Source organism: Dermacentor albipictus, chromosome 5 (genome assembly GCF_038994185.2).
Source record: "Dermacentor albipictus isolate Rhodes 1998 colony chromosome 5, USDA_Dalb.pri_finalv2, whole genome shotgun sequence".
Taxonomy (NCBI): domain Eukaryota; kingdom Metazoa; phylum Arthropoda; class Arachnida; order Ixodida; family Ixodidae; genus Dermacentor; species Dermacentor albipictus.
The window spans coordinates 137,008,571-137,036,570 of record NC_091825.1 but is presented as its reverse complement, the minus strand read 5'-3'; the positions used below and the strand labels follow the sequence as shown (position 1 = coordinate 137,036,570).

The following is a 28,000-nucleotide window of genomic DNA, read 5'->3' as shown; positions in this document are numbered from 1 at the left end:
TAACGATGTCGATTATATAAATGTGCGCCGCATGGCTCAGCAGGGGCAAGGAGACCAACAGGCCCCAGCGAATGAATGACGCGCGCACTGCGACTCGCGGCGACGGTGCGGTCACATCTGACTCTGATCGCGAAGAACAACGTCTCACGGAGTCGCACTGTAAGTAAAAGCGTTACAGTGTCCTTATTTGTGCTATATTTCGCAGGCCACTACTTCGTACAACGCGTAAACACGCAGTACTCGTTTGCTGCCCTCAATTAGCGTGAACACTGTTGCTCGTTCGTTTCTTGTTGGGTTCTGCTAACGCCATCACGGAAGCACGATTCGTGATGCCTCTTGCGAGTTCCCGCGCGTGTCATTTGACTTGTTTCCTTTGTTGCCGTGTGTAACAGCTGCCTGTCTTTTGATCGCGCGGAGAAACGAAACGTGCGCACCAGGCCACGTGCGTGGAGGGAAATTTCACAGGCGGGAGCGCTCGTGTCTTTTGCCGCGCTAATCTGATTTGACGTAAACACCTACAGGCGTTCGTTCCTTGTGCCAGTGAAAGTAAGGCCCGTCCCATCCCCAGCCTCCAGTCGCCGCGATGAAGTACATTCTGGTTACCGGCGGTGTCATTAGCGGCATCGGCAAAGGTGTGATTGCCAGCAGCGTGGGCACCATCCTCAAGGCTTGCGGCCTCCAAGTCACGTCAATAAAAATAGACCCATACATAAACATCGATGCCGGAACCTTCTCGCCGTACGAACATGGTACTTAAAACTTTCCCAGCCATCTTTATGGCTCTTCTGTCAAGCGCTCTGTTTTTCTTCGTGGCGTTACATAAAGTTTGATTTTGTTTCGTAGGCGAGGTGTACGTTCTTGACGACGGCGGCGAAGTCGACCTTGATTTGGGGAACTACGAGCGCTTTCTGGACATCACGTTACACAGGGACAATAATATAACAACTGGGAAAATTTATCAGCATGTCATCAACAAGGAGCGAAAGGGGGACTACCTTGGCAAGACTGTGCAGGTACTTTCGCTCAAGACATACGCTGTACCAGATCTTGCAGAAACTGCGATAAAAACAGTTTTAAAATATCTTGGTGACCATGGATAATCGTCTTCTTGACGCAATTTATGTGTTTGCAACACTGGCTAAAAACAATTTTTACAGTGAATTGACAGTGAATATCTTACAAAGTAGGAAAATCGCTCGATTCATTTTTAGTTCACTAAATAACACAGGGATGTTTAAGAAAAGCTATCATTAGACCTAACCCAAGCATGTAAGCACACTTCTGGCTGGCTATTAAAAGCAAATGTTACCTTTTTGAGATAAACACTAGCCAAGTTACTTGCATAGACCTGGCACTGTAACCAGAAAATTAGTACCAGTTGCTAAAGAAATGAAAGTCCATTCGAGGTAAGTGTGTTTGTATTTTGCATTGGCTTATTTAGCTGTAGAATAAAAAAAAGTGTACTTTCATTTGCTTAAAACGCTAAACTAGCTTTTACGGTGCTGCACTTTTACTTCACTGGTGTATCGCATAGCACCTGTGCAGTGCTCTTAGTTTCAAACAAATACAGGCACGATGTAAAGTTCGCAGCATCCCATAGACTTTTAAAGAAAGTACTGTGAGCACCAAACTAATTTTTCATGAGATTTGGTGTGCTGTTTGCATGGTTGTGTTTCAGTGTTGCTGTATGAAGAAGCTACAAATTTTATGAACCTTTTTCAGGTTGTTCCCCACATCACTGATGCCATTCAGGAGTGGGTTCAGAAAGTTGCACTTATTCCTGTCAATGCCTCTAACCAGACACCAGAAGTTTGCATTATTGAGGTAATGCATGGCAATGCAATGCGCTGCAGAATAATGTTTAACTGCTCACTTTATACCTGTTCTTGCAGCTTGGAGGAACGATAGGTGATATTGAAGGGATGCCCTTCGTGGAGGCTTTCCGACAGTTTCAGTTCCGTGTCAAAAGAGAAAACTTCTGCTGCGTTCATGTCAGCCTGGTGCCACAGGTGAGAAAAGCTTGGAGTTGCAGTGTTCACGAGGTGCCTATGTAAAGAATATAAATTTTATTTGCACACTCTTTAGAATTACATGGGGCAGAGACTTGGAGACTGACAAAGAAGCTTGAGAACAAGTTGAGGATCACGCAAAGAATGATAGATTGAAGATTGCTAGGCATAATGTTAAGAGACAGAAAGAGCGGTTTCGATCAGAGAGCAAACGGGAATAGACAATATTCTAATTGACATCAAGAGAAATAAATGGAGCCGTGCAGGTCATGTAATGCGCCAATTATATAACTGTTGGACCATTAGGGTTACAGAATGGGTACCAAGTGAAGCGAAACGCAGTTGAGGGCAGCAGAAGACTAGGTGGAATGATGAAATTAGGAAATTTGCGGTCGCTAGTTGGAATCGGTTGGCACAGGAGAGTGGTAATTGGAGATGGTAGGGAGAGGCCTTCGTCCTGCAGTGGACATAAAACAGGTTGATGATGATGATGAGAATTCTAAAAATCTGCAACTTTTTCATTTAAAGAATACTGTAGATGCAAAGAATGCCCTCAAGAAGCTTCGGTCTCGCCTGCTTGTCTGTAAATTACATCTTGTCACTTGCGCAAGACTAGTTGAATGGATTAACGAGAAACTTTGCGGTGTTGCAGGTGTGGTCCTGGCTTTAAAAGATGTCTTTTCCATCCTGAACAATAATAAAGAGGTTGTTTTAACCACATAGCAAGAATTAAACCACCAGACAGAGATTCGCATAAACACACTTTTAATCCAGTCTTTCACATGTGTTCTATACAAAGAACCAAGTCATGTCACATCACTGACCGCATGCTGTCTTTTAAAACTTAATCGCACTGCATTCACTAGATGTCAGCACCCACCAGTTCCACAGATTATGGTTTGTTACATAGATTACAACACTTACGAAAAGGGGAGAGGGAGAGGTCAGGCAGGAAGCTATTCCACATCTGTATCCTACGCCGGTCTTCCAGATACACTGTGAACTCTCATTTGATCACCTGCAATTACTGTCATTCATCTCTTCATGCAAACAATTGCAATGATGTTCCATTTGAAATGCATTGATACGAGAGAAAATATAACAGGGTTTGCACAATTCCTACTAACGGTGGGTACGTCCACTAGTTCTGTATAAGTAAAACTGACAGCAATTCATCCTTGCAGCCCAAGAGCACTGGAGAGCATAAGACAAAGCCAACACAGGCCAGTGTCCGTGAATTGCGAGGCTTGGGCTTATCTCCGGATTTGGTAAGCAGCTGTCAAAGCTTCACTTGCTTTTTAGATTGGAGCCTTTAATACGGCAGTGCTTAAAATTTAACATTAACAGTCATACCTTTTATCCATGTGCTGGAAAGCTTGCGTTAATGTGATAAGAGAGCATATTTTGCAGTGGTGCAGTCAAAGCTGAATTTCTTGTGATTTGTGCCCCTTACATTTTGGTAAGACAGAAACATTTAATGTGCGAAAGCCAGGGAGGGTTGCACAGAGGTGCTAGTTTGCTGTTGGTAAATGAAAGGTAACATAAAAAAAATGACCAACCCTTCTCCTACTGGATAATGGGGGTAAGCGAAGCTTGTCCTGCATGCACCTGACATTCCTCATGGTTAAGTAACCAACAGGTAACGGTTACAGATTGCGTCGGCCTCCTGCTCCCTCAACTCGGGATCTTATTTTCATTGCTGTCAGATTGCCTGGGCTCGGGCGGCTCTAACGGCTAGTTCGGCGCGCCAAAGGCAAGCCCTTTCATGGGCAAGTTCTCGCGGCCTCATGTCAAATGCTGCCCATTCTTCGAGGAAAGAATGGTCAGCGTGGCCCAGCATGGCAGCGCACAACGCGTGGCCGTCCCATCCATCTTCCAAGACTGAGCTGAACGGAAATGAGGCTGGCGCAGCGTGTGCAAAACGCTTTCCTGCTCTTTCCTTCCCCGGCTGAAGCGAAACGGCTCTGATTGGTGACGTGTGTGGCATGAGAGCACACCTAAGCATCTGGAATCCTTGCTAATGACTCGTGCTCTGGCGCAGCTGTCAACTCATCAAACTGCCTTTTCACGCAGCTGCTCTGCTCTGGGAGCAACTGGCTGTTTGCGTGACCGCGACAGCGCCACTTGTGAGTTAATACAAGCTTCGCTTGAAAAGCAGCCTTATAAGTTCTGTTTATCAGTTTATGAGGTCAAGCTTAATTTGCAGGATCTATTTTCCTCATCTAGAAATTGAGTTAACCGAAGTTGACCTCGATGTTACATTTAGAAGAGTTATGATTGTGTGTGAATGAAACCTGTTCACAGGGAAATCCCATTCTCTGTTTTTTACCAACTCTAGTGGCTGCATTTTGACAAGTGACTAATCTATTGCAGATTGTTTGCCGCAGCGAAAATGAGATCACGAATTCTGTCAAGGATAAGATTTCCAACTTTTGCCATGTTGAGCCACGACAGGTCCTCTGCATGCATGACGTGCCTAGCATCTACCATGTGCCTATCTTCATGGAGGAGCAAGGCATTGTCGAGCTTTTCGCTGAACGCCTTCACCTTCAGGTGAGACGGCATTCAGTTGGTGTTACCTGAAAACAAATTGCGCAAGAGATGAGGTGGGCGAGATGACCTGTCAGGGACTTCCAGTTAATGGTCTGCACCATCTTTATCTCATGCCCATATTGTCATTTGTGCAATTTGTTCCTCATTCTTCTGTATGCCATTGATCTCTTAAAAAGACACTAATGAGAAGAATAAGTTGAGATTTACAGTCGGATCTTGATTATTTGAACTCGAAAGGGCCCAAAAATTTGTTTGAAAAAATGGAAGCCTACCGAGTGGAGGACTTATGTCCCCGATTCAGTGAGCTCAGTAAGATAGCTTCAGTTAGCGCCTGCGCACCGAGATAACATGAATGTCGAGTTCCGGAAATGCGGCTTCATGGCAGCGCAGTGCATGCGGCAGCCACCCGCCGTGGTTGCTCAGTGGCTGTGGTATTGGGCTGCTAAGCACGAGGTCGCGGGATCGAATCTCGACCATGGCGGCCGCATTTCGATGGGAGCGAAATGCGAAAACACCCGTGTACTTGGATTTAGGTGCACGTTAAAGATCCCTAAGCGGTTGAAATTTCCAGAGTCCTCCACTACGGCGTGCCTCATAATCAGAAAGTGGTTTTGGCACGTAAAACCCCATAATTTAATTTTAAGTGCGTACGGCAGCCAACGTGTAGCTGCACTGCCGGGTCGGCAAGCTATCATGTGAGTTGGCCTGCTCCTGAGAGCATGGTTGGGGACGTGGTATGTTCGAATTAACCGTCACGGATGCTTACGCATTCCCATTACCGAGCGTTGAACATTGAAATGTACTAGTTTTGACAGGACCACAGCGTCAGTTCTATGAGTGTGAATCTGGAAGTATTTGCCCCTATTAAAAAAAATTTTTTTTTAGCCAAATTACGGTTGTAAATGTGGTCAACATATCCATTCCCAGCGGTGGTCCTTTCTTGTACCAGCCCTGCCTTATCTGCTGGTAGCTCTGCGGCACGGCGTACGAGCAATGAAGTATGATTCGTTTTCTATGCCGCAAAGGACAAATGCCCAGCGAACTCTACAGGGAAATACAGCCCACGTATGGGGAAAGGTGTCTCGCTTTTGAGAAGTGTGAGGTGGTGGTGTTGGGAATTCGCAAAAGGCCGTGAAAACTTGCATGATTGTGAACGTTCGGGGAGGCTGCGTGCATTGCTGACTGATGACAACATGGCATAGGGGCATCTCAAATTTAGTGCTGCAATGGGACAAATCTCTGAACCGGTATGGGGACTTTGTGGTAAAATCATTTAAGGTACGTAGAATAGTACATGTACTTGTGATTACCTGTATGTACCTTATTTTTCTAATAAAAAATAGGGGAAAGACTTTCTGACTAACTCCCATCATAAACCGGAAGTTTGAAGATGAGATATCACTGTGTGTTTAGTAAATAACCTTTCTACAATACCAAAAAGAAAGCGACTTTTACTGTGAGAGGAGACTTGATAAGTGCAAAAAACATGCAGAAATAATAGACAAGTGATGCTACCGCCTTGGAAGTTCCTGCAGCAGCCAGCCATGGCATCAAGAATTTTGATGGCATCTGCTCTGCCCTAGATATCTTTTTTTATTAGTAAGAGGTGACTGTGTTGTATACTAAAGGAGCTAAAGAGTGCACATAGCAAGGCCTGCAAGAGAAAATTAATATCTTTGATGTCACACTGACGTGTTGGCACTGAGGCACCTTCATTCTCTCATCTAGTAAACTATTACAGTAAAATTAGGAAAGTAGAGTTTTGGAAGAATACTTCATCATTCTAAACTGATCTAGTGTTTCTATTTAGTGTCCCTTTTACACCCTTTTGTTGGGTTCTTTGATGACCATATTGTTGACTTGCAATATTGTTTAACTAAGGCCTCCATTCTGTGCAACCATTAACCTTGCAAAATGTACTGTCATCTGATTGACATCGCCAAAAGCACTGTTGGAGCTATGAATGGTGCACCATCAGTTGTTTGATCAGAGACGTAATTTAGATCAGTGAAGTAGATGTGCGCCTGCCCGAATTAGCTTTGCATCAACATAACCTGCTGTTTTTACTGCAATTTCTGTAAGGTAGATTTTCTGCAATCTTATGACCATGCATCTGTATTAAGGTGTTGTGGATCTGTGCTTTCCTTACTGCGAGGTTATATGTTGTGGGAAAGTAATTACAGGTTTCTCAGTGATACTTAAAAGGCAGTGATGTTTTTTAAGCCAGGAAGTTCAGAAGTCTGTGCACTATGGTAAACTACAGATATCGCTGCAAAGATCGATAGCCAGGATAAATTCAGGAGACTCCCATTTAAGGCAAACTCCATTTATTTGAACACCGATAAGCTGGACAGCTTAGAGACCTTTGTTCAGCTTCAGATATGTACACTTCTGCCTAGCAAACTTCTGATAAGACAACCAGATTTCCTTGGCTGCTATGTGTTTGTAATAAGTTTTTGTTTGCTTTAGCCTTAGAAAATATGTATTAACTGTTATAAGATTAAAATCTGCAGTCATGACCTTGGGCAGTATGACCACAATAGAACGTTTCCATAGTTGCTAAGCTGGCTTTCCGGCAAAGCAGTTTGCCCAACTAATGATGGCACATTTATTTTTGCAAACGGCATGTATTGTGACATGGGAAAATGTAGATGTGGCTATCGTGTTGAAGCCATGCTCAAGAGAAGTCTCGGCACGTGCAGCTAGCATCTCATCTTCATTTGAATGCTGACCAGTGCTGCCACTAGGTAGTTGGGAACATGCAGTGAAAAGAAGTGCTTTTGCGAATTAGGAAAACATCGTATTGTAACTCTGTCACTTATTGTTTCCAGCCTAGCCTAACCTAACCAACCTTTGTGTTGCTGTAGGTGCCAACTCCTAGACCTCGTCGTCTGATGTATAAATGGCGGGACCTTGCGCTCAAGGCGGAACGGCTCATACGGGAAGTGACTATTGCACTTGTGGGAAAGTACATCAAGTTGCAGGACGCTTACTCCTCGGTTATCAAGGCTCTCCAACATGCTGCACTCGCCTGCAACCACAAACTGAAAATCATGGTGTGTGGTCCTGTGCTTTGCAAGATTTCAGTTGCCCAGCCTACTGTTATGCCATTCTTATAAGCCTCTGTAGTTGTGTGCTCGTCTAATTGGAGCCCAGGAATACTGGGGCTACAGTAGCTTAGTGATGGTATGTCTTTGTGTTGCTCAGCTCCAGGTCACCCGCTCATTCCTGACCGCGACAGCTGGGTTTTGACGAGGGTGAAATGCAAAAAATGCTTGTGTACTTAGATTTAGGGCCATGGTAAAGAACCATGGGTGACCGAAATTAGTCCGGAGTCCCCAACATTGGCGTGCCACATAATCAGGTTAGCTTGCGGCATGCAACATTCAAAAATTAAGTTCTTGAGGGTCTTGGAGCGAAGTTTGCATTGATCTGGCAGATTGCAGTTACAGAGAAGCTTAAAAAAAATGAAGGTAAGGGTGTAGTTAACCGTAATATTATTAAGACTTTGTGGTCTCGGAAGCTTTTGGACATTGTTTTTACTACTTGCCAGGAGCCAGCGGTCTCCGTAGTTCCTGAGTGAATGTGTGTGGCTTCACTGGAAAGCACACAGAATGATATGAGGAAATGAACTTATGTTGACATTTAAAATATTTACTTTAGTTTCTTATTATGATGTGTTTGTAGTTTATAGTGTTAAATTTCTTTAGTCTACATTGAAGTCAGTAGGCTTATCATCAGATTTCATTAACAAAGAATGACATTTTTATTGTCTGTGTGACAAAGAAAATTAACTAGGACTATAATGGCATGAAACTTGCCAAAGGAAACATGGTGGTTAAAGCAAAGCTTGCTAGAAATATTGGAGTGGTACTCTGCCAAAAAAATTCGCTCTGGGTAAAATTTCCCCTTGTCAAGCATGAAACGTTATTGCTATGAAATGAGTGGATACTGCACATAGTATGCTAAATCAAGTCTGCTTAGTCTTTTGCATATCTGCAACATTGTCTCAGTTGCTGGGCACAGCTTGGAACTTGTTAAAGCATGTCAGCTTCACAGATTTTATTAGCCTAATAGGGGTTGCAGTTTGTTGCACTTGTATTCTTGTTGTGTATTACTGTTGTGTATTTTGCTGAAGCTTTTACTGGGAGCGCACCATACCATTGCCATGTAATTACTGTAAGCTAAACATGCTATATTGCATGGCATAATGCAAACAGAACGGTGCTGATTGGCTCACATTCATAGTTCTCCTGTGCTGCGTGTTACACGAAAAAGAAAAAAAACCTGGATGACATAAACAGTGGTGAGAAGGCGCAAACTGCTGTTTTAATTCATGCCCAAGGGCATGTTTTATTAGTGGGTAATGTAGAAGGTCTTGCGACCATTACAAGTCAAGGTGGATCTCGTTAAGATGGAAAAAAAGAAGAGCACATCACTCATTGTCAAAAAAAGGTAGACCACTTCAATTGGCCAACGACACAGGTGTCTTTAGTGGTTAACAAGCACACTGATAGTTTGTTAGTCAACCAGTATTGTTTGTGGCCGTTATTTGACAATGGGTGTGTTGCTGTCCTCTTTTCCCATTGTCACAAGTTCTTCAGATTATCCACCTTGACTTGTAATGTTCACGAAGCTTCCTACATCATCCACTTATAACGCATGCTCTTGGTCATGAATTAAAACAGTAGTTTGCACTTGTGTTCTTTTGTGTCATCTCTTCCTTCTTTAGGTGTAACATGCGCTGCAAAAATGCCTTATTGTAGCTGGCATTCGCGTGTAATGAAGTTGCAAAAGTATTTGTTTTAGATATCACAGCAATTTGTTTTTTTTTCTTAAGTACATAGATGCAGAAGAGCTGGAGCCTACTATGAAAGCTGAACACCCAGTCAAGTTTCATGCTGCCTGGCAGAACCTGTGTGTTGCAGAGTGAGTTGACAATGTAGGATGTGTTGGCCTAGTTAGTATGGGTTCTTTTTGGCAGAAATGGCACAAAAGAAGACGCACAAGATCACGTGAGAGAAGTGCCTACAGTGCAAGAATCTTGACAAGTGGCATTTCCCCTGTTGTCAGGACAAGCAAATGACAAGTGGCATCAGGACAGGTGCCACCGTAACAAGTAAACAGAATGCTTAGTTGTATGTGTCCATTGGTTCCAAGATGAGTTGACAGAGAATTCCCAATCACCTTGAGAATTCTGTCAACATTACATTAAACACATTGCACTGGCTATGCCTTTAATGTGCTTTCAGCTGCTGTGTCTAATGACTGTGCTTGCTAGATTACAGCTCAGTATTAGAAATTGTAAACAAGATAGCCATGTTTAGATTTGTTGCATGCATCACATGATGCTTCTGTTTAGACTTGTGCTGCAAGACTGGTTGTTATGCACAAACAGTGTTTGAATAAAGTTAGAATAAAGTGTAGAATAATCATGCTGTCATGCCGGGGGTTCTGCTCTTTACTTCTTTTTTGCGGCACTAATTTGTTTTATCTGGCATGTTTCCGAAATGTCCGGGTGTAGTGAAATGCAATACTTAAAAATTCTGACTTCATTCTTTTGATATTTAAATGATGCTGAAATTGCTTGCACTACAGCAATACAGTAGACTTCCATTAATTTGACCCTGACGGGATTGACGAAATTGATTGAATTATCCAGCAGGTCAGATGCAAAAAGAATGCCAAACCCGCTGCTGATTCATTTGGCAGTATATTACAGCTTCGTCATCTGGCTGTCATCATACCATGGTTGTCGTGCCATTGTTGTCATCCAGTTGTCTTCACATTGGCATTGTCACGCTATCGTTTTCATGCCATCATCATAATCATTTAAGAATGGTGATCTCATTGTCACCCTTTTGCCTTTGTCTTTCCATCAACATCATTCCATAGTAGTCGGTGCATTGGTGTCATACAGTCGTCATCATGCCACCACGTTCATGGGTGACCTTGGCTAGTGAGTGCTGTAGGAACATCGAAGGATATCCTATTATGTCACATATAGTCAAAGCAACGGCAGTCTCAGAATGACAACTGCTGATGTTAAATAAGCTTTACTTCAGAAATGTGGTGTATCGCTACATTGCTCGAATGTTAATTGCATTACCATTGACAGTCGTGAGATTAATTCTGCGCTAATGTTTTTTTAATACCTTCAGTGGCATCATTGTTCCTGGAGGCTTTGGAAGCCGAGGAGTGGAAGGCAAGATTGCTGCTATCGAATGGGCCCGAAAAACTAAGAAACCATTTTTAGGTAAGAAAAAGTACCTTTCTAGCTTCATTAGGTGTGGGCATTGTGTTTTAAAATGCTATTATTTTTAGGATTATGAACTGCTGTTTCCATTGATGCCAGATGAAGCCATCAGCAACTTTCCACAAGCATCACAATAATCTGATTTGCAGATCAAATATCTACTATTGTAGATTTCCATTAATTTGACCCTGATGGGATTGATGAAATTGATTTAATCATCTGGTGGGCTGGATTAAATAAGTTCGCAGAAAAGAAAACGTCGGAACACACTGCTGATTCAATTGGAAGTATTTGCACTAGGGTGGTTGCTTGGGCTAGTTGGTAATTCATGATCAAAAATAACGTACAGCGCAAAGGACAAGGACAGCGATAGACGACATACACAGCGCTGACATTCTAACACTCCCTTGATTCATGCATGCACCCACTTTCTATGTGTCTGAAGTAGAAAATTAACATATCAATGGCATTAAAGCCCCTAAACGTAGAAATTTAATTTGCAGCCAATTTTTTAGCCAAAAAATAGGCATTTTCAACAGGAGGTGAGATGTCTTCAACGCATTCACTGTGCCCTAAGCTCCACCAAGAGAGACGTGCCACTAAAGGGGTCATTATTGGCGTCATCATTGGAGTCGGGCGCCTGCTCGCTGACTGGTGAAGTTCAAATTATCTGGCGGAGGTCACTTTTAAGATTGAAATAACGAAAACTTGGGTCCATAGAAATAGCCCTATCCTAACCGCACCGAATGATCCAGACCCTGCCAAATGCGTTAACGTGGCCAAACAGAAGAGTAGTACTCTGGTGGTACAAACTCTGACAGATCACTACCACCAAACCTATCGTGTGGCGCCAAAGTGGTAGTCCATAAGACGCACAATGGCTATGCTCTGGTAGAGGACATGCTTGCCATGTGCTGTTTCAAGAAGTGCCCACACTGTAAAGCCTTGGGCAGCGAGGAACTGGACAACTCCAGCATGGAAGTTGATGAAGCCAAGGACTCGTTAGACTATGCTACTATGCTACCATCTATGACTAGACTAGACTAACTCCAGCATGGAAGTTGATGAAGCCAAGGACTCGTCAGACTATGCTACTGTTCTACCATCTATGATTAGACTAGACTATGCTACCATCTCCTGTTGCACAACAGTTGAAATGCGCAATAACGACATTCTGAGTCAACAAAATTCTTGCCGCATTGAAATATTTTCAGACCCCCAGTGAATGCCCATAGGAGCCAATGCATTTCATACCTTGCGGCAACAAAACTTTTTCACAGCAATCCTGCATGAACAAAATTTTCTGCAGCGGCAGTGCGCACATTATCTACTCACGTAAGGCTAGCAGTGCCCAAAATCTGCTCAAATGCATTGGTTGTGCCTTTAAATTGCATAAACTACCACCACAGTGCACTTGCGTGGCTGCTGCCATTTTTGTGTATTAAAGGAAACAGCAGTGCAGCGAGCAGTGCACCTGGCAACAGTGATGGTGGTGGTTGTGGTTTATCCTTTGCAATGTGTGAGTACTGCATAGTGTCCTGATTGGAAATTTAATATAATAATAATAAATAATACATTTTATTTCTGCCTCAAAGATACATGGACAGAGGAGCTGCAGCAAAAGCTGTAAAAATACAGCTTGACAAAGCTGCAGCCCCCATTTTACAGGCAACAGCGGAAGACAAACAACGACTCAACTTCAGGTGTCGTATAAACGAAACAAAAGAACAAAATTGTAATGCTATACATCGCAAGAGCACTTCAAGCGTACTGAGTAAACACAGGGATAAAAAGATTGTTATTACATATCACACTCTCATACATGAAATATGAGATACAGAAGCAAAGACTTATTTTGGCACAACTGAGGATGAAAATTGTTCGGAGCTACCTTCTATATACATCCTACGCAATACCTTATGAGTAAAGGTGAATAAATTATAGAACTATATATATATATATATATGTGTGTAAATATTATATATAAATTATAGAACCAAACAAGAAGACAAAATAAAGCTGAGGCAACCTCGCAGTGGGCACATATATATATCGTATGTGCCATCGTGGCATGCGTTAACACAGGGTGGAACACCTGCGCGGCATGTTAATCCATGATGGCTGACTAGCCAAGCCCACATTCACATGTAAAGACTGCAAGACTCCAATGATGCTTTGTGTACCGTGCACATGATCGTGCGTGCACAGTGTGCGGTTGGTGCAAGTGTGCGTTAGTTTTGTGTGCGGCAGTTGGATCGTCTGCTTTGCCAGCCTGTCGGAAATGCTGCCTCCAACCAAAAAGCGGAAATTTTAGAAGCTACAAGATGAGGCTGCAATCATTATTGCCCAAGTCGAAAAGGGCAGGAAGAAGATGGAGATAGCCGACAAATTTGGAATTTCCTGTAGCTTGCTGTCTACAGGCTTGAAAAACAAGGCCTCCATTTTCGGTGTGCTCAGAAATGGTGCTGTAAAATGTGTCTGACATGAAAGAAAATTGTTTTAAGCACGCCGCTGGCATCATTGCCACTAAGCAGGCATCATGCGCCGATTCTTGGCACCAGAGGAAAATTTGTCCGAATGCGCACTCAATGACAGGACTGCCGGTTCAGTGTCGCCATCACTGACCAGTGTATGAAGCAAACTTTATGCCATGGAAAATGAAGTTCCAAGTGGCTTCAGCGTCGACGAGTTCAGTTTGGGTGGAGGAAGACGTAGTTGTGCACGAGGAGATGGCCGACACGGCCATCATATGTGCGCGAAGCTTACGACTCTGAGGACCACCAAGGATCAAAACATCAAAAGAAGACAAACTTGCAGTATGTGTTAGATGCCTTCCACATATTTTGTTTGTTTTTCGGCGAGCACAACAACGACGTGGCAATGAACCACTTGTTCCAGTGTGAAGGCATAGCTTTCAAGTTGCTGTAAGACAAGGCTCGGCGAAGTAAGCTTACCGACTTTTTTCTATAAATTCATGTTTTGCAAGCAGTTGCCCTGACTTTTCTGCCTCATTATTGTGCCAACAGAATTCGAGCGAGAGCGAATTTTTTCACTTCCTGGGTGATTTCGTTATTGTGGGTTTCAACAGCAATGCAATTCATCTTCCTAGTGCATTACTGCCATTTGCATGGATGTGATACGCTAGAAATGTTATTAGACGGGCAACTCGTCGCATCCATGCAAACGCTGCTGCCATCTCTTATGAATGCTGCTAAAGAGAGCAACTTGTGCTGATATGTTGCTCCATTGTCTAATATTTTTTTAATGTGTTAGAAGGCTGGTCATTGAATTCGTTGAGTGCTTTTATCAAAACACATCTATGTGATTCGTATCAAGGACAGCTTATTAGGAAGTATTCTGCATTTTCCCACCGCTGTCATATACTTGTGATCATGTTAAATATGAAATCATTTTTGCAGGTGTGTGCCTTGGGCTGCAATGTGCGGTGATTGAGTTCTCTCGCAATGTCCTTGGGTGGGAAGATGCCAACTCATCCGAGATCAATGCCAAGACTTCACACCCTGTTGTAAGTTTACACTGCCACTTTCTTGAACTGGCAAGCTTTTTCATTGTGTGTTGCAGTTCTCTTGAGAACACAGGGAAAGTCAAATTTGCTTAGGAGTCTTGCAGCTGTGGTTGTAGAAGTGATACCAACTTCTGCATGTTGTACAGTCATACCTCATTGGAACAAGGTCGCACCAGTCATGAAAATACCTTTGTTGCATCTGTGATTTGTTGTCGACATAAAATTTGTTATGTATTACTATTGGCTTCAAAATTTCTTTGATTTACGTTTTTATATTTCATGATTCATTATAGCTGTGTTCGTAGTCGAGATTCAACTGGTAACTTATCTATCGGCGTGACATAGTGTACTTCTATGATTTCTACAGCTTTTCTTGCCGTAACTTCTGTGTCATAAATTTTGCAAATTGGGTGTCCAAGCAACCAATACTTGTGAAAAAAAAAAAATATTTTGATGACAGGGGTAAGCAAGCGGTTCTTACTGCTTTTTGTTCGCTCACTCCTTGCAGATTATTGAAATGCCTGAGCACAATGTGGGTCAAATGGGAGGCACAATGCGTCTTGGCAAGCGAGAGACAAACTTCAACACTCATGACTCTGTGTTGAGTAAGTTCAGCCATATGGCATCAGCACTTATGTTTTTCCAGTTAATGGCATTCATTCAACCTCGCAAGTGGAAGAGTGGGCTTGTTTGTTTTGCACGACTAATTAACTATGCAAAAGATGTGACAAACCATAACAGTGGAACCTGACACAGTACTGTGATTGAACAACTTTTATTTTGAGATGCTACCATACCTATGGTGGCCTTCTTAATAAAATGTTTTCCTCTACTGTGCATGTCACAGCAGCAGATACAGCAATTAGCTAAGTGGGCAGTAGATATCAGGGAGTGCTGTTATAAGTTCTGTTATAGCATGCTGATGTTCACAGGCTTATATGTGTGATTTTTTTCTTGCGCTACATAATTGCACTTTATGGATGATGAAGGTGACGCAATGGACACAGCAAAGTGCAAGCTGCAGTAAACTTTCGTTAATATAGATGTCATGTAACCAGAAAACAATGTATGGTTTAAACAAATGTCAGAAGTTCAAATGGACCAAGAAAACGATGCTTAGTGCATTAATACGCCTTTCTTTACTAAAGAAATCTGCTACTGTTGCTTTTACCTCGCACGAAATAGCGTTCAAGCTGCAGCTTTTATTATATTGAGACTGGTAAGGACTCGCAGCAGCGAGGGTCTTGTGACTTTCTTTGCAGGGTGACAGTGGTGCAAGATGCATGTCTTCACCTTAGTAGGCGTGCTTCTTGCTAATGCATATGCATCCCACTTTTTTCGCCACTGAGCTGGCAGGTTTGATGCCTGTGTACAAGGCACCACAGTAAAATTGCTTTTCATCCTTGAAGGCTTCGACAGTGATTGTGTCATTGTATGCCTTGCACTGAATGAAAACAAAATTGGCACTTCCATAAACTGTTGCCGATAAATTTGTGGTCGCCATTGTTGCGAACACATAATCTTGAAGGCACATGACCAATGCAATTTCATGCGTGACACTAAACAGAATAAAAAGGTGCAAAGCCTGGTGAAGTGTTCTTGTTCATGTTAACGTTGTTCTTATACAACTCTTGCTGGTGACTATGGCAGTGGGCACTGTGCTGCTTAATTTTGGTTGGACGCTTCCGCCACTCTCTTGCTCGTTCATGTCACACGCTTGTAGCGCTTCGTGCTCAGCATACTCCTAAGTTCGTCCCAACCAACTGGTACATGGATAGTTCCGTCCAAATTAACTAAAATTCGATGCCATTAAATAAGGCATGAGCTTGCCAGGATCAGAGGTCAGATTATGATTATGATACAATTTCCTGAATTGCAAAGGTTTAACTTTACTGACATCATTTTCCTCAAGCTGTGCACACACAAGATGTCCCAGCTATCTCTAGCTTAGGTTTAAAAGTTTGACCGTGCTCTATAGGATGACACGAGCAAATTAATGTTACTGGCCACTCTATAAAGCAACTTGGACAGTTTTTTTTTTTCGATTCTGTCTAAATGTATAAATAATCAAGATTAATCAACCAACTTTGCATGCCTTTAGAATATAGGGTAGAAAATCAGTGAGAGAGTTGTGTGTTTTGGGAAATATCCTGTTTGGAAATGGTATTTAACTTCCCATTTGGTTTGAACTCCCCTCTTTCTTTCTTTAAAACGAAGCTGTATATAGTTGCCCTCTGGCAGTGGTCCATGTCCGTCCGTCTACGTGTTGCGTCAACACGAAAAAATTTTCGTCTCCAGTTTCTCACAAATGCTCTGTAGCTCTCAATCTAATGTAGGTATGTTAGAAAAAAACATGCTTAAATTGGCTGCTAAGACGACTCTATCATTAAGTCGAGTTTCGTTTACTTGTCATAATTAATTCACAGTGAAGTTTTAAACATTGCAGAATTCCCGTCTGTTGTCAATGCATGGTTGTCTATGGGGGGAGTATGGTTGCAGGAAACGGCTGTAATTCTTGTTTTATCAAAGCTATCCTGAAACAAATTATATGACAATTAGCCATTAGGACGACTCTGACATTATGCCGAGTTTCATCTACTTTTCTTAATCACGTAGTTTACAGTGATGTTGTAAATATTATGGAATTCCCGTCTGCCATGTGGTGGTATTTGCACACATCACTACTTCATAAAAGAATAATAATAAATCACTTCATAGTCGAAAGATGTATTTGTTGTCTGTGTTCTTCAATAATAATAATAATACCTATATATACTAGATCTGTGAATTGAGGTAAAGCGCGCTACAACTTTGCTGCTCGTCCTTCACAGAACGGAAGGGCTAATGATTTTTTTTTTTTTACCTTTGAGCCTTTAGACTATTTCATGTGCAATCTAACGGACAGTGGTACTGGTCTTTGACTGCATGTCAATTAAGCTGCTGGAATTGTGTGTGATGGTGACTGCAGGGAAGCTGTACCAGAATGTGGACAAAATTGAGGAAAGGCATCGGCATCGGTACGAGGTAAACCCTTCCTACGTCCCTGAGCTTGAGAAAGCTGGCCTGAAGTTTGTCGGCAAGGACACTTCAGGAAAGCGAATGGAAGTGATAGAACTATCTGGTAAGTTGAGTGCAATGTGTGCTTTTTTGGTCAGCAGTTTACATACCTCATTGATTTCCTTTGATCATGTCACATTGTCACTTTGGAAGGTCACAAGCACTTGAGCCTCAGTGTAACCAAATTGACTTATTAAAAGAAAAAGTAGGCTTCTGCGTCAGGAAATTGCTTGGGGTGTGGAAATATTCGAAATCTTTAATACAAATCAAATAGTCGTAGCTATTCGATTTGAGAATGCACTCAGGGTTATTGAATATTCATTTCTTTTGAATATCTAAGGGATAAGAATACTTCTTGAAGAAAGAGTTTCGAGGGAGACAGAATAATGGACGTTAAGACTGATCTGAATGATTGGTTGTTGTTGATGGGTTGTTGCCCAGGGGCAGCAGTTTCCAAGCGAACGCATGGGGCAGGTAACCTCTGCTCAATGATTTCGGGTCATTCCATAAGAATGGCTCGCTTTTAGGCAGCCTATATACAAATTAGTTTCGAATTATTAGGGCACTCTCACCATATTTGCATCTCTTTAAATTGATGTACGATGCTGTAGTACCGCACTTCTCTCTTTGCAAATACGGCACTGTATGTGCATCTGAGAATATGCTGTTCCCTTTCTTGTTACTCTGTAGCAGCATCGATGTCGAGGAAGATGAGGAGAACAGGTACTGGCTAGGGACAGGCCATTGCCTAGGAAGCGAAGTGGATGCATGGCTCAGATCACATGCAGTCAGTGCGAGGAATGACTGTTAGCTAGGGCCTTCTGCTGAGTAAAAATATGCATCTGTTTATTGTGGCCACGCAACATCTGGTGACACAATGTTTCGTCTGGCCGGGCATCAACAAGGACGTGTGTGCCAGGGCGCATGGTTGTCTGGTATGCCAACAATCGAAGGGTCACCGACACACAAGGGCACCTTTCACCTCGTTTACTCCACCATCTGAATGATTTGACAAGGTACTCGTTGATATTTTAGGGCCATGGCTGCCATCAAACGAGAACACCTACCTCCTAACCTGCATAGATCACTTTACCCGATGGCCAGAAGCTTTCCCTCTACCTGACATCCATACTGAAATCGTCGCCAATGCATTCGTTGTGGGCTGGGTTTCGCGATATGGCTTACCGTCTACTCTTGCAACCGATAGAGGGCGCCAGTTTGAATTGGCACCATTCAATAACCTGCTGACCCTCTTGGGCACTTCACGCATACACACCACGGCAGATCACCCCATTGCCAATAGTCTTGGAATGTTTTCGCCGCTCCATCAAGACCTCGCTCAGAACGCAGTGTGACGGCACTCACTGGTCCACATCACTACCACTGGTTATGCTGAGTCTTCGGGCTGCACCGAATCAGGATCTGCGCTATACACTTGTCGAGATATGTCTTTGAAGCACCACTACATCTTTTAGGAAAGTTATTCCACCCTACTGTTTCATCACCGTGCCCTGACCCCACCAACTACATCAGCAGGCTGCGAGCTTCATTCCGAACACTTCCTGCTCCTGAACCACGCTGCCAGCACTGTACCGCATTGCATATTTCCAAAGAGCTGGCGACGTCATCTATGTTTTTGTCTGCCGTGAGTCCGTACAGAAACCCCTGCAATGCCCTTACAACAGTCCGTACTGTGTCATTGATCGAGCCGACAAACATTTCAATGTGGACATAAATGGCCAACAGGACACTATCTTTATCGATCGCCTAAAGCCTACCTTGTTTGAGGACCCACTCCCTCAGTAACTGGATAAACCAATTAGCCCAGAGTCAGTTGGTCCTCGCCAGTCATCAAACACCAGTTTGGGCCAGCTGCCAGCACCCTGGCCCAAACTCCTCAAAGTATCATTCCGGCTACCTGCATGGCTCTGTGACTTGAGGGGTGGCCTCCTGTAGCAACATCGACGTCAAAGAAGATGATCAAAACGGTGGTTGGCTAGGGCCAGGCTATTGCTTAGGCATTGAAGCGGGTGCGTGGCTCAGGTCACGCGCAGCCGACACGAGGGCCAGGTGATTTATCCGCCAAGGAATGACTGTCAGCTAGGGCCTTCTGCTCAGTAAAAGTATGCTCCTGTTTATTGTGCCTCGTCGTTATCACTGATCTTGCATGCCACAACTCATTGTCTTGGCCCCACATATAATTGAAAGCAGTTGTTTGTTATTTGCAAGCTCCTCGGTTGTCTGGATGTCGAATATTGAATGGTATTACATGCATGTGCCTATGTAAATGAGCCTGATGGTGCTAGTAAATGATGCGGAAATATTCTGTATTCTTCCTTATTTTTGTATTCGATTAGGAAATTTCACTATTCAAACACTCCTGCTTCTACAATCTCGAAGAAGCCACTCTTACTGGGAGAGGAGGCTCAATAAGACAGGAAGGTGTGCCAAATGCTCCAGTTAATTTGTTTTCTTACCACCGAGGTTCTCTGTCTACAGGGCCCCATAACCACTCGTAGATCAAAAATCTTTTAAATAGTGGCAGCTTTGAACCAGCCTTCAATGAACATGCAGTTGCAGTAATTGTTTTTAGTGATGCCGTAATAGCAAAGTTGCAGGCATTTGATGAATGAATGACTATGCGACCTCCGCTGTTTCTCGTTCTCCTTCGCTGCCTTTCCCACTCGTGTTCTCTCTACCTTGCCACGTACTGTTACCAACTCCATGCTGTGCGGATTACGGATGGCGTCGGCACACATAAAGAAAGGCTCCTCCATGCGAAGAAGAGATGGGAAAATCCCAGAAAGGAGCACAGCAATGTGTCTTAAATTGGTGGCCTTACTACGGCATGTAGTTCTGCCATATTTACAAATGATGATCGTCGCAGTATACAATACGCAATTTACTTGTCTACCTAGAACGTAAGAACATGTCGGAGGTGGTTTAGGGGCCTTTTAAGAGTGGCTTATTCTCTTATGCTGGGAGTCTTGCATTTCAGCATCATAACTTTTTCCTTTTGCAGATCACCCATATTTTGTGGGTGTTCAGTTTCATCCAGAGTACATCAGCCGGCCATTGAAGCCATCGCCGCCTTACATGGGGCTCATCTTGGCTTCGTGTGGCCGCCTAAATGGGTACCTCCTACGCGGGTGCCGTATGTCACCTCGGCAACTGAGTGACATAGGTTCTTCGTCTGAGGATGAGCTGCATGAGCCTGTTCCTGTCCGTGTGGAAGCAGGCACATCCACAATGCCTGTTCGGGTAGGGATGGTTTCCATTCTTCAGCACTTCCGTCATTGCTCTAGAACTGTAGAACTGTGGGGCTGTTGGTGAAATGTGCTGTTAAAGATTACTCTGGAGTACCAAACATGGAGCATTGGAATCTTGAGATGCCGTTAGCTGCAAACTTAAACTGAAGATTCTTCAATGAGACTTTCCGGCTGTGGTGGCCGTATTTTGATGGAAGCAAAACACAAAGATGTTTGTATACTTAGTTTCATGTGCATGTTAAAGAACACTAAGGGGTCAAATTTAATCCAGAGTCCTCCACTGCGACGTGCCTCATGATCATATTGTACTTTTAGAATGTAAAACCTTAGAATTTAGTTGCAGTGAGGCCAGCACCAATTCATGACTGCATATGGCCAAGCCAACACAACATTTCTTCCACCCCTTTTTGAGAGTATGAAGTAGAAATCAATCAAGCTGAAGGGGTAGTTTGTGTGATTTTCGAAATTAATGCTTTTAGCATTAATAGCCTTGGTAAAAAAAAAAATAAGACCACCAAGAAAAACAAGCCAAATACTAAAACTGCACTTCCACTGGCTGCAATCTTTGTCCCTTAATTAGACGCAAGGCTCCAATTTTCCTCAATACCCTTGAGTATATATAGCGAAACTCGACATATACATAGATTTTTTGCAGTAGCCCTGGTCTTTCGTAACTGCAATGCCAAGGGGCTCCTGCCCTATTGGGTCTTACTTGTAGTGTATGCCACTGCCCATATGAAATGCGGCATTGAGACTCCCTTTACTCTGTGTCATACTTAACATGCAACGCTATAAAGGCAATACTTTAGACCTCCATTTATTAGACTCTGGTTAACTCGATTTTTCGGTTAATTCGATACTCACCAAAGGTCCGCGCCGGCACCCAAGCACTTCTATGGGCCCAAACTTTCGTTATTTCGATCCTAATATTGGTCTTCGCCAGATAAGTTGAGCTTGACCAGTCGGCATGCACACGCCTGACTCCTATAGCGACCCTGATATCGATCTCTTTAGTGGCAGCATCATTAGGGGAACTTGGGGGACAGTGAATACATTGAACATACATCATCTCCCATAGAAAAGGCCTATTTTTGGCCTGCCCTAGGAATATAATTTTCAAGCAATAACCTTAGCTCACTATGTCCGATGGCGGTATTTCTAAAACGGTTCTAAAGCATGCCTTTTTCTTTTCAAGAAATTTATGCCAAATATTGCCTGCACAGTGCTATCAGATCTGAAATCGAAACCGATTTTGTGGCGTTTGTGTGTTTTACCGCATAAGACGCAGGTATTGCGGCGAAGCTGACTTTAGGAAACCGCTTGTCATTGTGCTACACCCTTATCCAGTTTTCTTGCTAAAAGATCAGTGCGCATTAGGTTTCTGTTTTGTTTAGAAGCCTTAATGTCGTTTCTATATTAGTTTTCTACTTTAGACACACATAAAGTGGGTGCATGTTTCATTCGGGGGCTTTTTAGAACTGGGGCCAATACTGGCAAATTTGTAGTGTGTTCTACTGTTTTTCTGCATCTTGTTTAACTCGACCTCCTGGATAATTTGATCAATTTTATCGGTCCCGCTAGGGTTGAATTAACAAGTCAACTGTAGAGACTTATCAAACTGCTTTCATTTACAACCAAAAGAAAAGTGCATCACATATGAAAGATATAGAGGCTTATGTTATGTAATTAACTGTAACATTAATTCTCATACTTTGTCACAAAATATGACGTAATTACTACATGGAAGACGCTGCAGATCTGAGCCCATATACCACCAAACGAGCTGAGTGACACATTCTTGAGAGTTGTGGCCTAAGTGCCAAAACATACTATGTCGCATTGGAATCACAAAGATGCAAAAATAATACATGATTTCATATAACCTTACCTCCACAAGTTGTAGTTGTAGTTTGAAAGTAGCTGTTCCATAGACGACGTTGCAGGTCAAAAGCAACTCCACTGCTTAGTGTGCAGAGCAAGATTTAGCTGTAGCGTTGCCTGCTATGTATGGAGGGGAGCATAAGCCGAAATGCTTCATTCCCTGACCTTCAAGCTTTACCTGGCAGTCTGTCTGATCTCTGACCTTTTGCAAACCGCAGGTATCAGTGCCTGGCCGAGAATCGGTTATGCATCATGACTTGCATCATGACTTGCACCACACTAGTCATCAAGCAGCACATGGTAGTACAATGGCACCGGGGTTTTCGCGAAGCGAAGATTACCGCTCAGTTACGACATGTAACGATGATCCTGACCCGCCAAGTGTCTCTGAAGGTCATCTCTCGCCGCCCCACTGCAACGGGAAAATCCTGACGGTGGACGAGGCTGACGAGTCTTACAACAGCACCGGCTCAAATGCCAAGACTTCAAAGAGCGGTCAGCATGATTCATAGGCATTTCAAAGGTTGCTAGTGCTGCTTGTTGTTTGTTACGGACAGTGCTGCATATTATATATATATCACATTTATCCTCACCATTGGAGCATGTTTTGTATTTGTTTTAAGTAATGTTGATCAATACTGCGTTTTATTTCTTCAATACTTCTTGTGCATTACTGATAGCGTTGTCTGAAATATGCATCTGTGGCAACATCTTTCAAGAAAAAGGTGCAAGTGAAAAACCTTTGTGGGACTTACGTACGTAAAGCATATATGCTTTATTCTTGCACCAGCCGAGTATTTGTGGAACTCCTTGTATATTTATTTCTTAGCCGTTGTAGGCTAGGGAAACCTGGACTGTTGCCAAATCGCCCTTGAAAGTAGCATGGATGTGGATGGACTGCCGGTAATCACCGCTGTCGACTCATTATGTTAGATATAGAGATCATAGACTGTTTTGACATTGTAGTTGAGATTTTGTTTCTGTGTGTGCCATCTTGTCTGGTGGCTGATATTAGTACAACGCACAAACTTTAATTTAGTAGTGTCATCATGGCTGCCAAGCTTGCATGTTGCTAGTACAGCGAACTGTACCTTAATCAGTCCCCTTATCCCCGGCTCATCTCCACAAACCTTGTGTAGTTGTGAATGGGATTTCAGTACGGCATTGATGTGTCCATACAGTCGCGGACTGATAATTCTTCTCGATTAGGATCGCCAAAACATCTGAATAATCGGGAATCCGAAATATTAGATTCAGCAGAAGATAAGCGACTGTATTTCACAAGTGGCCAAAAAGGTGTGCTGTATTCTTGGATCACCACTTGCAGGTACACCTTCAATTTCCTGAGGCCAGCGCAAAGCACATTGGCATCTACGAGCAATGGAATTCTTTTGCACACTCTTTTGCATGACTTGTGCAAGACGTCATCACCCTCTATCAGTGATGGCATCCTCGGCACGGTGTCAAGCATGCTGTCACATGACTAGCATAAGACACATTGATGTCTACTAGCGATGGTGTTCATGGCATGATGCCAGGCGTTCTATCTTATCACAGTGCTCATCGATGTGTCCAGTGCTAGTCACATGAAATATAGTGAAAGTGAAGGTATCTTTGAAAGTGGTAATTAAAGAATACGGTTTAAGTTTGTCAACGCGTTGCTTTTGACATAGACAGTCGGTTGCCGCGATTTTCTAGCGATGTCTTTTATGCTATTCCTTTTCCTGGTTTTTGCACTTTGTCAGTAGTCAGAGCGACGCTCCACTCATGTTATCAACAGGATCAGCTGGCCACGAACAGTGGATGATAAGAGCGTAACGGAACATGCATGAAAAATCGCATAAATCGCAACTGCAGCCTTTACGACTTGGTGGCCTGGCTTGTCCTGCGGTTTGGGCACAGTCGGCAACTACTAGATTGACTAGGCTTTGCTAGTTGTGGTTTCGAGGAGGTGCCGATGGCATGGCTGATGACCATTTCGATGACGGATCAAAATGTACTTATCTCTATTACTGCTCCACTTGGCCAAATTAGCACACAGCTGTGCAGTTGGAGTTCAAATTATTGCTTGACATGCTGTAAGGTGTCCGAAATTTCTCTGTACCCCATTGACTTAATTTATAAATTAAGTCAATGGGTTCAGGGGTGGTCCACGGAGCTGTCAAAATACTCAAGCATGTCCGAATTATTGGTCGGTAACTGTGCTGCCCATTGAGAGCCACGAATAATAGAGGAGGTTGCTTTATTTTGAAAGAAAGTAGAGTGTGCTGTATGGTCGGGAATCTTGCAATTCTGACACACTACAGTGGTAGGGCATGACCCAGTTAGAGCAATGCTGGCCATAACAACAATATATTGGCCATAAGAATGAGCAGCCATGTCAATGTCACATTTGTCATCTGTTCCGTGCTAAAAATTAACAAGGAAATTGCAGTACTGCAGTGTATTGCTATCAATTTTATCATTGAAATTCAGGTACAGTACGGGACAGCCTTTTATACTGCAGTAAGGAGAAAACATATTCCTGCCATACCGACAGGTTGGAATTCTGTGAACGCTTTTTGGATGGGAAGACAATAGTTATTGGCAGAGAAAACTAATTCATGCCAAAGCTTCAGTTTTCTTATAAAAATTGCCAAGCTGTGCTGTCACAAATGGTGGAGATGCATATCAAAATAAAACGGCAAAGAAATGCCATTGACAGTGCCGCAAGTATTGGTATATCAATGGATAGCACACTTCAAAAGAATACCATATAGCCTCATATGAGGGCCATAGTTTTTTTTCACAATTTTGACGATCCTTAGACAGGACTGGACCTTTTGATCAAAGTGATGCCGGCGTCTTGTACGTCGGATGTACCATTGCATCAGAAGCGAATGTGCAGCTCTCGCCACCTGGTAGCGGCACACGAAAAGTGGCCAATGCACCCGCGTCACATCGGGCCATCAAATGCGATTGCTTCTCTGTTGGAGATTTTTTTCCCTCAAATTTTCGGCTGCCAACTAGGGGGTGTATCCCTTACACAAGTCTATATGATACAGTGCCAGGCTGGAGCAACACATGAAATCCACTGTATCTACCCTGCCACTACAGCTGCTACATACAACATGCTTTTATGTGAACCAGCTCTGCACCCCTTGTTAAAAGGTAACACAATGAAATTAAGGCAGGGAACCTCTCATTTACCACGTCTTGTTTGGTGGCTTGACTGCTTTGACTCTTCTTTAAAAACCCATATGCTGCCTGTGTGACCAACATTGTTTTTGTATCAGGTGCATGGGTATAGTATTTTGAATCATTTAAGGTGTCAGTTGTATACGATACGTTGTGGATCGTTGACCTCAGCGTTTTTTTTTTTTTTCATGTCTGCATGAAGATTCGTATAGTGTGAACATCTGAATTGCTGTTTGAAACGTTTTAATTACTCTCATTTTGCATGTTAGAGAGGGGCTCAAGCACTATTCTTAGGTCTGGCTGCGTGGATATGCTGTTTCTGGTGTGAATTATACATGTGTTTTCACTCTAGCCATAATGGCTAAAGTGCCTGAAGAGCAAGTGTAAATTTTATTGTTGAGTCACACTTCAGGTTTACATTGTTACAATCACGCTTGTGTTTAGCAATGAGGCTAGGTGGAGACCTTTTCTGATGCGCTAGCTTTAGTGGCACTGACATATATTTTGAGGCATAGTTTAATGTCATGTGGTTTGAAGCTTCATGACGTGTTCCAATGAAAACTAGGAGTATAGTTCTATTGCTCTAAGGTTGTTGTACATGTTGGTTAAAGGACACAATGAGAAAGTGTTACCTTGCACGCAGAAATTCAGCCGAGATGTGAATTTTGCTATGATTGCAATTGTATGGTTAATATTGTGGGTATGATTGTCTCGGTGTATGACTTGCAGCATGTTTTAAAGAGTTCATTGTGCATCAATGGGGCAGAACTTTCACATGCCGCCTGCTTGGTAATTGCACTGTGTTCAACATTTCCGGCTGATTTTTACTAACTACAATAAAACATGATTTCTTTTGAACACAGTTTGCTACAGTAAACTATTCACATTTTGACGTGAACCACTAAAGGATTCAGTAAAGAATGATTAAATTGAGGTCTGGTTGCACCACAATTTGTTGCACATTGAACATCTGTTAGTTTTTTCAGAGATAGTGTGCGCAAATTCTAAAGAGTTAAGTTATATAGTTAATCTCAAAGTTGTTGGCATTTCACTGGCGGAGTCATAGAAATTATAGAACCATAGTGGCTGCAATGTTGCCCAGGAAACTAAATATTCATTTTTGCTTTTCTTCCTTTTTTACCTCAAATTTTCCAGAAGCATGCTTCTGGCGTATCTTTGAGTCTGCCATGGCTATTGTCTGCAGCTATCAGCTTGCTTACCTACATTTTAGCCTAGGCTAGTGCCACTGTGCTGAACTTTGCTTGAAAGTTCATGAACTTCATAAGGCGTTGATGCTGCGAGAGCTTGCTGCTGTCGTAGCAAATTACTCCAAAGCTGACAGGATTGCTAAAGTTTGCTCATATTCTTTTTCTTCCCGAGACACCAAATTGACTTTTACAGACTCGTATACTTTCGTTTTTCTGCAGACAAATCTTTAAAGCAGCGCACCTTCCGCTACCATATAAGGAAAGGTAAGCCTGATTGGTTGTGGCAAAACCTTCTATCAGGTTCTGATGTGGTACGCTTCAAATTTTTGTGTTGGGCCAATTGAATGCCTAACCGTAAATGTTTTTCTTTCTACAGATGTGCTTGTCACTTTTACCCTGTGCTATGCCTTATCATACTTAATTGATTGTTGTTATAGTCACCAAAAACCAGTGCCAGGGCCTGAATGTTGTAATACATTATAACATAAATTCAATAGCTTTTTCTTTAATTATCAAATGAGTACTTATGATTATTACTCCGAGAAATGTGTAGTGCTATGAAAAATTTCTGAAGCATGATAGTGTCTGAGATTGTTTCTTCACTGTGAAAACTGTGCAGTATATGAATACTTCAGAAGTGCTATAGTGACCAAGCACGCTTATCCTTAGTAAACAAGATCAGCATGTTTGCTGTCACTTTTGTATCAATTGCAGGTTCGTCTTCGTATGGATCTGATATTTGACATACAGAAAACATATAACGATGAGCTGTATACCCGAGCACCAAGACACATGAAAATGTGCATGCTGTACCCTAGGCCATCTTGTGGCTTTCAGGCACAGTGTCAACATCTAGCAGTTCTTTCAACTTGCATCACGCCCCTTGCGAACGTGGACAATATTGTGAATTGGAAGATGTGAAATAGCAGGGAATATGTCATTCATGAGATCATTGTTGACTAATTTTATGGGTTCCAGGTAGGATTTACATGCAACCGTTATAGAACTAATCTATTCAATTGCATATGGAATAAAATATATTACTCCTCAGCCTATTTCTCTTT

The 28,000-nt window shown here is 42.7% G+C and overlaps 1 protein-coding gene across 3 annotated transcripts; it reads left to right on the top strand.

The window, feature by feature from the left end:
- Positions 1 to 10: 10 nt before the first annotated feature.
- Positions 11 to 27,986, top strand: Ctps (CTP synthase). Of its 3 annotated transcripts, XM_065441176.1 has the most exons (17): positions 12 to 159; positions 569 to 749; positions 844 to 1,013; positions 1,723 to 1,824; positions 1,893 to 2,009; positions 3,194 to 3,277; positions 4,383 to 4,562; positions 7,430 to 7,618; positions 9,403 to 9,491; positions 10,724 to 10,818; positions 14,238 to 14,344; positions 14,853 to 14,949; positions 17,313 to 17,465; positions 20,424 to 20,662; positions 22,770 to 23,046; positions 27,156 to 27,200; positions 27,651 to 27,986. In XM_065441176.1, exons 1-17 carry the CDS (start codon positions 76 to 78, stop codon positions 27,677 to 27,679), a joined length of 2,238 nt encoding a protein of 745 aa, XP_065297248.1. In that variant the 5' UTR covers positions 12 to 75; the 3' UTR covers positions 27,680 to 27,986. The 3 variants fall into 3 exon arrangements, with proteins under 3 accessions (XP_065297249.1, XP_065297248.1, XP_065297247.1); XM_065441177.1 differs by having other exon boundaries at positions 11 to 159; positions 522 to 749; positions 27,156 to 27,986; XM_065441175.1 differs by having other exon boundaries at positions 27,156 to 27,986.
- Positions 27,987 to 28,000: the final 14 nt, after the last annotated feature.

What these genes read in the sequence shown, in the direction of transcription:
- Ctps (XM_065441175.1), top strand. Translation starts at nt 76, where the DNA reads ATGACGCGCGCACTGCGACTCGCGGCGACGGTGCGGTCACATCTGACT. An exon ending in TGGGCTTATCTCCGGATTTG is followed by an intron (nt 3,278 to 4,382) that starts GTAAGCAGCTGT and finishes AATCTATTGCAG; the next exon opens with ATTGTTTGCCGCAGCGAAAA. An exon ending in TGCCAAGACTTCAAAGAGCG is followed by an intron (nt 23,047 to 27,155) that starts GTCAGCATGATT and finishes GTTTTTCTGCAG; the next exon opens with ACAAATCTTTAAAGCAGCGC.